Source organism: Ambystoma mexicanum, chromosome 3q (genome assembly GCF_040938575.1).
Source record: "Ambystoma mexicanum isolate Mex_15411 chromosome 3q, UKY_AmexF1_1, whole genome shotgun sequence".
NCBI lineage: Eukaryota > Metazoa > Chordata > Amphibia > Caudata > Ambystomatidae > Ambystoma > Ambystoma mexicanum.
In genome coordinates this window covers 169,174,714-169,189,775 of record NC_090926.1, presented here as the reverse complement: position 1 = coordinate 169,189,775, position 15,062 = coordinate 169,174,714, and the positions used below count along the sequence as shown (strand labels likewise).

The following is a 15,062-nucleotide window of genomic DNA, read 5'->3' as shown; positions in this document are numbered from 1 at the left end:
CATCTGAGAAAAAGACCTTGTGTGATATTGGTCTTGGCTTCAGGGGCTTTATAGACTACTTGTTGGAGGTCCATTTGATTAATTCAAATTGGATGACGCCCCGGATCTGGGTTGATTGAGTGATTTATGGCGAATCAATTCCACTTTGGACTCACCCTTTTGGTCAAAAAAACATTTAGTGGTTTTTAGAGCACTGCCATTTAACTGCATCCTCTATCTCGCCGTGCAAATCGTCACCTAGCCTCGATTTGTGGGTCTTGGGCAGGACAACAGATCCAAGGCTTGCAGATGTTTATCAGGTGTCTTAGTGCAGAAACAAAGGCAGCCAGATCACTATCATGTTTCCCATGCAAGAGTCAGAATAACCACTAAAGGGTTGTAATTGTAAATTGTAATGGGTTATTTATTACATGCTTAATACCCAGAGGTTTCTAAGCGTGGACCCAGGGATTGAACCTGTGTTGCTCAGCGTTGTCTTGCTTCCAAGGCGAGCGGATTGCCCCAGAGCTATCCTCCTGAGACTTCTTCCAACAACTCTCATTGTTCTTGACATGATCGGCAAGCCAAAATGATGTTCATATCCGAGTCTATATGCCTATCGTTTGCAGCAGTATTTTGGATTTTGTAGCAGGCGTGGCGTCCATCTCAAGTGACCATTGTGTGCTATCCGTGGTCTCGAAGGGCTGCAGACTGGTTATGCCTTGCATTCCCCCACCTGCTTCCTCTCTTACAAGTAGGCTTAACTTCATTCTGGTTGGTTTATCAGAGTATGTTATCCATAAGGGCCCTGGGGATTGCTCCTCTGCCAGGAAAAGGGCAGGGTTTTATATTACAGGCTATTTACTGTTCTAGAAAAAGAACCAGGCAGGCCTGTGAGCAGTACTGTACCTGTTTCTCTTCAATGTATTCCTTCCTCTAAATAAAGGTCAAGATGACCACGCCGATAAACATCATTCACATTTATCAATACTGTACATGCTATGCCTCTCTGTCAATCAAAGGAAGTTCCAGCTGACACTGAGTCAGTTTATGCAATTCATAGGATTTGCTTGGGACTCCGCAAAAGCCCTGTGTTTCCTGGCATGGATTGTGTCACAGAAATGAGGGCAATGACTTTGTTCCTCCACGCCAGTCAGCATGGTGGTTTGAGACTCCTAGGCATAATTGCATCCTGTGTGCCTGCAGTACTATTCACTATACTAAGAATGAAAAGCACACATCTGCACCGTGAATGTTCTTGGAACCAGCTGCTGGAACCTCAATTGGCCAGTGTCTTGGAATCACTGTATCAAGTCTTCGATGGTGATCCACAAGGGTGTATGTGGTGAGAGGCATGTCTTTTGGGCATCCTCCCCTCGAGATTGTAATCACAAAGGATTTATCGCTTCTTAATTAGGGAGTCACATGCTAGGACTGCCCTATCCAGTTTCTGGTCACCCACAAGACAGCTGGACCACCTTAACATATTTGAGCTCAGGCCCATCTTTCATTCCTTCCATATCGGGCAGGGTGGTTTGTTGATTCATGTTATCTACAAACATGGAGGCCAGAGATCACTGCTCCTATGCAAACTAGCAGTGGAAATTTGAGAATGGGCACTCAGCCACCACCTTTTTGTAAAGGTTGTGCACCTGTCTGGCCTCAGCAATGTGGAAGTGGACAGACACAGCCGGCTGGAGCAGGCAAATTTAAAGTGGGACCTTCATTCTCAGGTGGCAGGGCAAATTCTGCCGCAATGGGGGACTTTGCAGGTGTATGGGTTTGTATCGACATCCATCAAGTGCAGGACTGTACTTACCACATTGGTCAGAGCTCATGCTCCCTCTGGTCCAACACAACACTTTATGCATTTCCTCCAGTTCCACTTTCACTTAAGGGTCCAAATGAAGATCCACTTGGAATGCATCAATGATCCTCATCACATGATCCTCATCTACATTGGTCAGCCAGTCCTTAGTGTTTGGGTCTGGTGATGCTCACTGTAAGGCCCAGCATTTATCCATGCCTTCCCTCTGATACAGACTCAAGAAGGGGATTGTGTGCTTCTTCGTCCCTCAATCTTAGAACTTGCTGGCCTGGTTCCTGAGGTTTTGATAGTGTGTCACAGCTGTTTCAGACAACAATATGAGTTATTCAGGTGGCAAGAAGGCAGTCTACATGGGGTCAATACAGAAGTAAATACCTTAGATTCTGTCATTGGTCTCATGATCAGGGTCTCCAACCTCTTTGAAGTTTGCTGCATCAGGTTTTATTATTTATTACACAACTGGTGGAATCAGGTGTCCAGCTCGACTCATGCTGCACTTATTTGATGGCCATTCAAGATTACAGAAGTTCTACAGAATTGTCATTTTCTAGGTGTAATCCTGTCAGAAAGTGTAATTTCGAATGTTTTGTCAGTTTAATTCCCAGTTAGCGCTCCTGCCGCGTGTGGGATCGGTACATTGTCCTCTCTGCCATCGCTCGCAGTCTCTTTGATTCCTTGTTGTTGGTGGATATCAGGTTAGTCAAATGGAAGGTAGCCTTCCTGATGAAATAACTTTGGCAAAAGCACACCAGTGACTTTTAGGCCCTTTGGGTTTCTCAACCATACACATTTTTCTACAAAGGTAACAGTGTTCCACACTCAGCCTAAATTCTTTTCTTTGGTTGTGTTCTCTTTTCATATAAATCGAGAGATGCCTGTACCTATTTTCTTTCCTGATCTACAGTCTGAAGAGGACGGTGCCCATCATTCCCTAGATGTTTGGAGGTCCTTCAAGTTCTACTTAGACAGGACAAAGACCTTCAAGAAAGAGGAAAATGTGTCACATTTGGTAGTTTACACCTGAGCAATAAGGACCGTAAGGCTTCGATTCTCCAATGGAAAGTATCCTGTATATCTCAATCTTACTCTCTACCTAGTGATGCTCTGGCTACGGCATTGGTGCTCATTCTATTGGGTCCAAAGACTATGGCGGTCACATTCTAGAGGCATGTCCTGCAGGATATCATCAGCAAGGTGGCCCTCAGCAATTTGTAAACATTACTTCATAGATGGAAGTACTAGGTCAGATGACGGCAGAAACACTTAGGCTCCTTCCTCACTGGGAGACCTTTACTTGGTTTTCTCCCATAGGTATGGAGGAACGAGGATGGGACATAGGAGTAAGTAAAAGTTACTCTTCATAGCAAGGACTGTACTACTAGTCCTGAGTCCCCTTTCCCTCCATACTCGCCTCCTTCATCCCCCTGATAAGCTTTAGTAGTTATCCTGTCTGACTGTATGGCAATAGGGACTAGCGGGTGTTGATGTTGATCGGAGTTAACATATGCCAGTACCACGTCTGCACAGATTCCTTCCCCAAACTTATATTTCGGAGGGCATTGCTTGCAAGAGATGCCAGTCCTGTTACAATAATACTGACACCCATAAATATGGAGGAAATTGGAATCGAGTAGGAGTGCAGTAGTCACTATGAGTAACTTTTGCATACAGTAACATTTGTTTTGATTGATGCAATGTTTTGTCTGCAGATTCTTAATTTGACCACCCTCTGTTGCTTCAGGATGCTCCTAATTCACCTCTGGGAGGAGGTATCCGGGGAACTTTTGGGCTTGGGCAGATAGCACCACTCATAACATGGGCACAATCTCTTCTATTGGAGGCTCTGTGCTATAGGTAACACCACACAATGCTGTGCATGCATGACTTTCCGTAGGTTGGACATTTCAGAGATAAAGAATCCACATAGTCCACTTCATATCTATAAGAACCAACATTGCAAGTAAGGTACCTAACCTGTTCTTACCACTATGAAGGATGCCCACAAATGGATTTGTGTGTCACTCAATGCAGCAAAAGGTGTTCCCAGCTTCGTTTCAGGGACTTTCCTTAGACGATAACTCTGGTAAGGCAATGGTTAATCCAGTCTGTGTTTGCACCTGTTACGCTTCCTCAGGTAGTGTTGAGGCTTCAGAGGGAAGTGTGAGACAATGGTAGTGTTAAAAGCACCCAGTTGGCAGAGTGGAATTGTATTCTCTGACGTACTAATCCTCTAGGGTGTTTTTGTAAATTGCACCATTCCTGCCCTTGCGATGACAGGCGGGCCAGGTAATGTGTTCATGTTTTCTTATGTGAGACATGACAGACGCATAATTCCAGCATTTCTGTGACATTTTTCAAACTGATGACCTTCCATGTTCTCTCTGCATGGGTTGGCCCGTTAGAGTGCTTGATGATCATTCAGAAGAGGCTCTTCTACATCTGTTGTTGGATAACAACTGGTGGGATTGATAGTTCCCCAAAATTTAACATTGCTGTGGGTCCAATACAAGCTCTGTGGCCAGATTTTGGATCTTTCGGGCCTCTGCTAAACAGGGTGATTGAAATACGAGGTTTGGTGGTACCTACTGAAGAGGGGAGGATGCACGCGATTAGACATCTTTGAGCCAAAACCACGAAAGGCCCCTGTGTTACTAGTTGGGCATTTTACAGATAAACTTTAACCAGTTTGGAAGAGGACTGCCTCTATTCTATGTCTAGATAAAGAATTGGCACAAACATATAGGGCATGACCATCGGACCTCATCTTTCTCACTGTGTACCTTATTCCAGTCTGGTAGCGCAAGCTGCTGGAGAATGCTCCAGACCTGCTGTGTTCTCTTAGACAATCAAAACGGATTGATGCATAGGGTCCAAAGTTCTCTGTACCATGGAGCTTGGCATTGCGCACATTGAATGTTTTATGCTTGCTTTCCAGGGCCACACATGATTGGTGGGAGGCAGGTGAGCATTTGCCTCAAGGTGCGCAGTGACTTTAAGCAATTAGTCATTAATGGTAAAGACACTGTGAAACAAATGTTGCAGACCGGTTTAAATACCACGGATTGCATGGGAAGATCAACAGAAAAGTTTTCAGTCTAGATATGACATACATGAACTAGGTCTGCTAATTTTTGCAACCAATTTGCAGTCACAGTGTTTAGGCACATCATTCGATGATTCAGAATTACTTGAAACCAAGGGTGGTGCAAGGCATCACACTTATGACTTTCAGACAAACTCTGAAGTCTGAGGTTGGTGGCCCCACCTTCTGCAAACTTGCCCTGATCTAAACCCTACTACTTTCCTTGTAAGAGCCAAGGTCATGCACAACAGCATCAAACCCAGCAATTGAGAAGGATTTTCCAGCTTGCTAGAGGAAGGGCATCATCCAAACATAAGAACTCTTCAGTACCTTTACAAACTCCATCATCCTCTTCTTCAAAACCTCCCTAATTTATTCCTTTAATTGCACACCAAAAGTGGCCTCAGGGCCCAGACTGACATTCTTCACGAAGGGTTGGCAGAATATTACAACTGTCAGATGGGTCATACAGCTCGTGCACCAATGGTTTAGCCTGCCTATCTAAAGAAACCCCAAAAAACCCTCTTCTTTACCTCCACCACCTCAGATGATCATTCAGCTGTTTTTAAGGGGTAACGTAGAGCTTGTTCCAGCAAGGGAAATCGGGAAAGGCTGATATCTCAACAAGCTGTTCCAAAAGATGTTAAGGACAGTTCCCTGTCACAGACTGTCCAGGCTTTGGAGTTGCACAACTTGGTAATGTCTTTTGATCGCAAGGATGCACATTTTCACATTCCTATTCACCCACAAAATCGGAAATACCCTTGTTTAGTGGTGGGTTACACTCACTACTAGTTCTCAGTGCTCCCATTCACCCTCACTCCAGCCTCGAGTTATTCGAAGGTTATGACAGTGGTCACTGCCCATCTTTACAGGAGGAAGATGTACTTCTTTCACTTTATTGGTGGAAAAGACAGCCCGAGAGGACCTCAGGACTACATGCAGTCTTCTTCATGAGTTAGCTTTCTTTATCTACCTAAAGACGTCCTTTCTGACCCCTTATATAGAAGCAGTCTTATATGGATTGAGGCATGTCTTTTTCTTCCCAGAAAGATTGGCAAGCATTCAGACCATGGTAGACCTCAACATCTGACCGAACAGGGGGACTCCCAGCTGGGGTTTCCTTGAGAATACAAGGACTCATGGTGTCCTCCTTCTTTGTAGTCCCAGGAACAAGACTGTGCATATGATTTCTGCAGGGCACCTTGAGGAGTCCAGTAGTCCTAGTTCACCAGGGACATGAGGCCCATTTTCGCCTCTCCACAGGTTTGCAAGGGCCTATTGTGCTGAGCATCTGCAAGCTACTTCCTTGGAAGAGTCCATTTCCGATAGCCATGGGAGACTGCCATCCTGGTCAAGTACATGCCCCCGATGGGATAGGGGACTCCTCTGCAGGATCTTTCAGTGAGCTGACCATGCGAAGGCTAGATGACATCCTTTCACATCAACTCGCTGGAACTCAAATTTTGTATGGCATTGTAATCATTTTTGCAATCAATCAGAGGTTCGACTGCCCATGTCCTCATGGACAACACCACAGCCATGCACTGCATCAACCATATGGGGCCTTGTGAGGTCCCTGAAGTTGTGCAAGGAGGCCGTGCTCCATTTATTTTGGACAATCCAGAACAAGGGCTATGTGACAGCATAGCACCTTAATGACAGTCTTAAGACTCGGGTAGATCCACTGAGACAGCTCAAAGGAGTCTCACACAAGTGGGAGCTGAATGGGGATATTGTGGAATAGATCTGCCCAAGGTGGGGGCTTCCCCAGATCAGCCTGTTCACGACCAGCTTGAGACCTTTTCCTATGTTGTGAGGCGCTGTGTTGGGGGATACTCTGGTAATTCCCTGTGAATTCAACATGGTATATACATTCTCTGTGTTCCAGCTGGTCCGTTAGGTGCTGATAAAGTTATATCTGAGTCGTACAATTATGATCTTGATTGCTGTGCACAGATTACCTGCTACACCGTCCTGCTGGACGTGCTGTTTTGACCTCCTGCAAGAATGCAATGTAGAGAACATATTCTGATGCAGGCTTGAGGTATAGTGCTCCACCCCAGTGTCAGGTCATTGAGCCTTCATGTCTGTTTTGAGAGGCTGAGCTAGAAGGATTGGGCTCTCAGAGTAGGTTCTTGGTGTGATGCTCTCTGCAAGGCGCCCATCCACCAAGTGCATTTAAGCTTGTTGTTGGCGCAGGTTTCCAAGTTGGTGCCATGAGAAGGGGATCAACCCATGGTTTTTCCTTCTGGTGCTAACCTAGATTTTCTCTAGTCTGTAGCCAGGTCTGTTTGAATGTTTTCACAGTCAACTGGTTTTTGGCGAGCATTCCTGTTTTCAAAAGAACACCTGAACAAGGCTGTTAATATTCAGTGCTTAGGGTTCTACATTTTCATAAGGGGTTCACTAATGAAGATCCCCCAAAATAGTTTGCTGTATCCCCTTGGGATCATAACTTGAATTATATCATTCTAATGGCGGCTCTGTTTGAGGCCATGCATTTGTCATCTGCCCCTCCTTTTATGTAAAGTTCTAGTGGTGCTAAATTGCGTCAGACGGTACTAGAGCTTGAGGTTCTCGCCATATTGCATCTCTTTTTGCAGCTCTTCAAAGAGAGATAATGGACAAGTGAGGCACTCTGTCTTACCCAATATGATGTCAGAATTCCACTATCCGCAAAAGATTCACTTAACAGTATTTTTCCCAATCCTAAAATACCTAAGGAGACAAAGAAATTCCATTATTTTAACCACAAAAGGTCTGTCAAATATTACCTTCCCACATCCAACTAGTACCGATTAAACATCAAGCTCTGTATTTTTCGCTAGGTTTAAGAAAGTGAGAGGGATGATTGTCATTTCTATTATCAAGACATGTTACTAGCTGACAATAAAGTACCTGAAGGCCTACAGGCTCACCCGACAAGAGGTCCGGCAGCTACCTTGTCATCGCTGCATGCTCAAACATTATCATTTGGGTTCCCTAGGTGGGGGTGGAGATGCAAGATTGGGCAAGTCGGTCCTACAAAATGTCCTTCAATAATTACATTCTCTGACTTTTCCTGGGTCTCTGTTGGGTTTGTGGGTTAACTTGGTGAATGTTCCATATAGATGAGGAATCTGGGGGAGGAATTTTAATCAAAAGAACACATTTCTTCCCTTTGGTAATGTTCTTACTCGTGGATATGTTCATTCTTCCAAGATGTTCTTCACCATCTTGCCTACCCCACTAATAGTCTACTAAATGCAATATTTGCAGTGTTTGCAGACTCAAAGTTCTACCAGTCCTTGTGAATGCCTGTGGCCAAAAGGTAGAACTGAGGAAAATTGTTCTTGCAGCTTAGTGAATATGAAGGATGGCAAAACGTCTGGTAAGAGACTGTTTGAAGGAGCTGTGATGAAGCTGATCGGTGCCGCACAGCACCCCCTGGTGGCTGAGAAAACGTTACAGAGCAGATTGTGTCTGAGGCATATTTCATGAGATGTGCAATCTTGCAACAAATTATTGTATCCATCAGTAAGAACATTAGCGAAGGTAAGTAATCTGTTCTTCTGTTTGGTTCTAAAACGGTTTCAGTTTCAGGGTCCTAGATTCTGGATGTTTAGGGCGGGGTACCGCAACAACAGATCTCTGTACACTGAATGGTGGCTGAGGTTTTCATCTCCAAATCCATTGTAGTTGGTGAAAAAAACGCATTGGGCTTAACTCTAAGATGGTGTTGAGTCATCACATATCCAGCGAAATGGAAATGCTAGGACAAGGCAGTTGTTTGTTGCCTTGGATTGTTCCCTAAAGCAGTAGTATTGTCCAAAGCAATATGTTGTGCAGTAGTCTAGTGTTTCATCTTGCGCTATGAGAGAGTGAAGTAATCCACAATTATTGATGTTGCTATTATCCATACTCAGTGTTTAATGGCATTATTTTGGTGCTCAAAGTAACCACTCCCACTACCAGGCCACATTCACAATATAACATACACCCGGGCACTCCGATTGACATTGTCCCTGTTAATTGAGCACAGTGAAGCAATCACTCTTGAGTGTTTTTTTTTCTCCTTTCACCTCGGACAGAGCAGCAGAATTCTCAAGGGGTTTTTCTATTCAGAATGTGTGCAAAGGTTCTTTCTATACGGCGTTCAGTGAATGGGTTTTCAAACATATATTTCCTTGAGGTGATGCATTTTTGGAAGATGATGGTTCAGCATGTATTTAGGTTGTCCATTCTTACTATGCACTATATCCAAGGTCTCGATTTTCAAATTTGTTGGACATTGATGTAGAAGTATTTTAAATATATATGACCTGCAAAAGAAATTGTACTTTTTAGAGTAGTTCTTGCCTGCTTGGTTTGAGCTCTGTTTGATCCTGGTTCTCCTCCCTACACCTCCTCTATTAGCTCAGGATGTGTCTGGTCTGCCCCTTCTGTGCTGGAAAGTATGCAAGGGACTGGGGAAGCAAGTTTGGCGCAAACATGCCCAGACTAGGATGTAGTCATTTCCACTTGACAATATATTGAATCTATGGAAAATCCCAGGATACATGTGGTGCGCCCCTGAGGCTAAAGAAGAAAAGTTTCCAAAGTCTGATTCTTGTGATTGTGGAATTTTCAAAAAAATAGTCTGCAGAGGAAAAAAAGATATAAATCAGAAAAACGTTGACAAGGTTATGTAACATTCTCTTCTCCAGCATCAGTTTACTGCAGAATTAATAAACTGCTCATCCAAACTTCACTGTTTTATTCATCTCAACCTCCCTACCTTACTAATGGTTTTACTCTCGTATAGTGTAATACCCGAGCAGTCGTTCGTCATTGATACTGTTATGTGAGGTTTCCAAATATAGAATTCTGTTTCAGAGAAAAGCTCATTTAATTCAAAGTAGTTCCACAAATAATTTAAATTTGTCATCAAATAATTGTGACATTTTCTTTTTTTCACAGGTATGTTCTTGGCTGACATCATTGAAAAGTACTTTGTTTCACCCACTCTGTTCAGAGTCATCCGATTAGCCCGCATTGGCCGTATCCTGCGCCTGATCAAAGGCGCCAAAGGAATCCGCACCTTGCTTTTTGCCTTAATGATGTCCTTGCCAGCCTTGTTCAATATTGGCCTGCTGCTCTTCCTCGTTATGTTCATCTTTTCTATCTTTGGGATGTCTAACTTTGCCTATGCCAAGAAGGAGGGAGGTATTGATGACATGTTTAATTTTGAAACATTTGGCAATAGCATGATCTGCTTATTTCAGGTCACTACCTCTGCAGGATGGGATGGCTTGCTTTTGCCCATCTTAAACCGGCCACCAGACTGTGATCCCAAGACGGAGAATCCCGGAAGCCCTGCCTCAGGAAACTGTGGCAACCCGTCGGTGGGGATATTTTTCTTTGTCAGTTACCTCATCATATCTTTTCTGATTGTGGTAAACATGTACATTGCCATTATCCTAGAGAACTTTGGTGTGGCCACAGAGGAAAGTGCAGAACCGCTTAGTGAGGATGACTTTGAGACCTTTTATGAAATATGGGAAAAGTTTGACCCAGATGCTACTCAGTTTATCCAGTACAATAAACTCTCTGATTTTGCTGATGCCCTGGAGCATCCTCTTCGACTTCCTAAGCCAAACACCATTGAACTCATTGCCATGGACCTGCCAATGGTAAGCGGGGAAAGGATTCATTGCTTAGACATTCTTTTTGCCTTCACAAAGCGGGTACTTGGTGACAGTGATGAGCTGGATATGTTGCGGCAGCAGATGGAGGAAAGGTTTGTGGCGTCTAACCCATCTAAAGTGTCTTATGAACCCATTACGACCACGCTCAGGCGCAAGCAGGAAGAAGTCTCTGCTATTATTATCCAGAGGGCCTACAGGCGGCACTTGGCAAACCGGGGCTTCATTTGCCGGAAGCCAGCCTCCACAAAGCTTGAAAATGGAGGCACAAATCCGGACAAAAAGGAGGGTACCCCTTCTACTGCATCCCTTCCATCCTATGACAGTGTAACTAAGCCTGAAAAGGAAAAACAAGAGCGAATAGAGGAAGGAAGAAGAGAGCGAGCAAAAAAACTAAAAGATGTCAGGGAATCCAAGTGTTGAACAATTTACATATTCAAATTCACAAGCAAAGATTGTTTACAGACATCATGAATATATCAATGCAGAACAGCTCTGGAGATACTTACCTGAAGATATATACCAAACGTAGTCTGCTTCCCATGTGACATTGTTGCATCTAAAGCAGTGACGCACCACCTGTTTAAAGGAGTATAACACGACCCTTGTAATGAGCAGAGGATTTTATATTGGTTTGGGCAGGTGGAAGCTGCATGTTCCACATAAATCAATGCAACTAAGGATAACAAAGGCTGCTAGGATCGGGTACACTTCCCAAGCAGCCAAACGGACTTTATTTTTTCTCATTTTTTATTGATTATCAAAAATAGAAAGCACCACTTAAGGGTATGTTTGTTCGCGCAAAACTGTATTTGCATTGTTGCATTTAGTTAAGCAGAAAACTACACGGAAGAAAGCATTTAGCTCATGCCACCGAATTGTCATGCTCCATTTGCTAACCCTGCATTTTTTCTACTACATGGGCTTCACCACTTGGTTTGGGAGAAGGGGGAAATCAGGTTTTCTTTCGGGCTGAGAAGGACTTGCTCAGGCCGATTCCAAAAAAATAAAAATAAAAATGTGCTTGTTCAATGCATAGAAATGATTTGCATGATGGCATGCTGTGATCAGGAATCATGCATGAAGAACCATAGACCACAAAGGCGCCAATACTCTGTCCACTGCAGTGGAAAAGCCTTAGTTTCAGGCATTCCACTGAATACCGAACACTGTATTTGGAGACAACTTAATATATGCCCTTCACTAATATTTACCAATTCTTAAACTTTTCATACACCCTCTGTATGGGAACAAGCAATCCAACAATTTTGTGTGTATGTTTATAATAAAGTTCTTTACATACATCCATTGTCGCACATTGAAAACAAAAAAAACGTGCTGCTGCTGCCCACTTTCTCCTTGTGGGAGAAACGTATCAATCACTAAAAGCTTGTACTGCAATGTCACTGTAAACCAAAACCTAGGGCTTTAACAAATCTCAGTATTTTGCAGTATTATTATTCAGCCTTCATTCTGAAGAGATGTGTTTGTGGTGTGAAAGAGAGACGTGCTGTGATAGGGTGGAATTCTGACCACAGTAATAACCTACCTTGGGCGAAGCAAAGACTCTTACTACATGGCGTGGCCAAAATAAATGGCTAATTTGGGTAGTAATCGTTTTTCTCTCAAAGTAGTTAATGTTTCATAGCATTGCATTCTCAGCCATTACTGTTGAGCACCACGGAGTATGCAGTTTTGCCATGTTTTACACGAGTTATTGCCAATTTACTTTTTAATATAGGGATACCTTTTCCATTATATGTTCCCTGGTGGTTTACAAGTTGGCTCTTTAACGCTGCATTGTTCTTTGCTTCTGTAGTTCTTATCGAATTTTAATTATGCAAAGACATCCACCTGACTGAAACTAAAGTCCTCTTAACAGGCCACATTTTCCAAGACAATGTTTCTTATTTAAGAATGTCTTGTTTTCACGCTTTATTATAAGGTGATAGCAATCCAGTGGATAACTCTGAATGCAACTGGGCTCTTTAATTTTGTAGATCATCTTTGCGATATAGAATGCATTTTCTGGTAAACATCCAACGAAATTACTTTGTTTAATTATTCTGTTCCCCAAAATCATAGACGTTTGCCAAAAAGAACTATTGTTAAATTGTGTTATCTGCAATTTGTCAGCTCCCCTCCTTGGTAAAATCATCTTCATTGCAGTTTGGTCATTCGTGTTTTAGCCAGTGGATCACGACTACTCTTACAAGGCATTAAAAAGAACACTGCCAATCTGTACTTGCTGTGTTGAGCCAACCTGTGAGTCACTCATGGTAAATGTAATGTCTAGTGAAGTACAGGGAAGGAAACAAATGGTTTGAATGTGGACCAAAAACCTTATTACTCGACAGAAAAAATGCAAAAATGACTAAATAAAGTTGATGAAGTTTTAATAATCCAAATTACCGCTGCCCTACAAAAGTGCAGAAACTCATTTGACTAGTCGTCAGTGCCAAGTTAGACTGTGTGTCCTCTTTGTCAAGCAGCATAATGTCAACAGAGATGTCATCAGTTGAGCTGTTGTACTGTATCAGATACCAGACAGAAGAGCCGTTTGTACCATGTAAAATGCCCCCAGTTTCAGATAGGCTATGATGTATAGTACAAAAGACACATTACATACAGATGTAAAGGCAATGTCATAAACAGCACAACAAAGCTGAAGGTGTGGTTGAACTTTTTATGAGAATATTATATATATATATACTGTAATATATTATTTTATTTTAACAGCATGTGTTTTGTAAATACAAGAATTACAAATTAAATAGAATGGCTTCTGGCTAATGCCATTGTCATGTTTAATTTTATTTTTTTATTTATTTTTAAAATTTTGATGCTTTTAGCCATTGTACATCCCAAAACAGACAGACAAAAAATGCTTTGTTGCAAATGGTCTTAAAATATGAATTGTTTTCATGTTCCAATGTGCAATAAATTATGACCACTTCTATGCAAGATTTGGCTAAACTTCATACTTGATGTTGAGTCCTAAATTGGGCTCTTGATCCATATGCAAATATTGGTACATCTAGTTCTTATACTGGTGATGTCATCAGGCTACTAGAACAGCTTGCTAATATTTTACCCATGCGTAGCGTTTCCTTATTTGATCATTCCTTTATCATTGGAATATAATCTGGCCTTCACATATCTGTTATGCATTCTGTAAAAGAAAAAAATGATGACTCTCTCAAAGCCAATTTTAGGGCGCTTGGTTCTTAGTTGCCCATGTTCATGCTTGCCAGATGTGGTAGGGCATTGTTCTTAGGGCCTTTATCCCCATCAAAAACGATTCCTCTCATGAGATTCATTGATTGATTTCATTCTTGGTAGCAGAATGACATCATCACCAGCAGTTTACAGGCAGTTAACAGGCATTGAAAAGTTGATGTCTTACATTTTTGTACGTCTTCATTGGGTGGGATGTTGGGGAGGGGGAATGGGCGGGAGGTTTAAGATTCAGTAAAAAATACAAAAATTAAAAAAACTATGAAATCAAAATACATGAATAGGTCAGTCAGAAATGCAGCAGCTGCTACAGCACCAATGCATTGTTTTTCTAACAAAATCCTTAATGCAGTATTTGTATGATCATACCCACAGTTAAAAGCGTAAGAGCTGCTACTGTTGATTTTAAAGTAGAGCTAAAGGGGTCAGGCTCAGTGGTTGCCTCAGTATTATTCCTTTTACACCTTCATTTATTGAGCAGGTCTTTACCACACTTTTGTAAATCAAAGCAGCGTGAGAAGATGTACATTTTTTGGACTGCTTTGCTCACTATTCCTCAAACATTTGCATTTGATACTTGAAACAAGCTATTATGGAAAAGCAAATTTAATTAACATGGTGCACTGGTCTCACTACCAAGTTTTCATTTTTTTCGCTGCAATGAAATGTAAACTATGTAAAAGGCCAATAGAAAAGATGAGTAGTGTATTAGTAAATGCATGGTGGCTAATGCTGATCTTACCCAAACATGATACAAATTACGTTATTGCTATACGCCTAAAGGAAAAATACAAATAAACATTACCCTTTTTACTGTACCAGGTAGGGTGTCTTGTGTGCGCCTTTTGTTTATTGCTGCCTCTGTTCTCATTTTTCTGCAGTTTCTTTTGCTAATGTTTAATAAATGAAGCCAAAGCACACACAGCTATTGGGTTTGAGTGCATTAGAGGGACTTTGCTAAAAGGCTTTATAACTAAGAGGCAAAGAGCCCAATAAATCTGTGTATGCCATAACTGTCAGGACTTGCTCAACCTAATTTTCAGCTGAAGAGCTGATTGAAAGTCTCTGTGCAGCTACCTACATATCTAGTGTGTTTAATTGAAAGGCCTTTTCCACCACATTCTTCAAAAACCCAAAATGCTAGGGTTTGTTTTTGAAGAGAAGAAAATAAGGTATTTCTAATAAATTGCGTCCACGGACTACTGATCTTAGATATATTCTTCCTGCCTTAGCAGATCTTGGAAAGGTTTTGACAGCAGGGGGCGCAAGA

At 42.2% G+C, this 15,062-nt stretch overlaps 1 protein-coding gene across 7 annotated transcripts in view; it reads left to right on the top strand.

Annotated features, from left to right (window-relative positions):
• The window catches only part of SCN8A (sodium voltage-gated channel alpha subunit 8), a 1,610,732-nt gene extending 1,596,122 nt beyond the window's left edge, over positions 1-14,610 (top strand). For all 7 annotated transcript variants that reach the window (XM_069653414.1, XM_069653412.1, XM_069653417.1 and 4 more), the window contains one exon: positions 9,831-14,610. In XM_069653414.1, coding sequence (XP_069509515.1) covers positions 9,831-10,978 — 1,148 coding nt within the window. In that variant the 3' untranslated portion in view covers positions 10,979-14,610. The remainder of the gene's footprint in view (positions 1-9,830) is intronic.
• Positions 14,611-15,062: the final 452 nt, after the last annotated feature.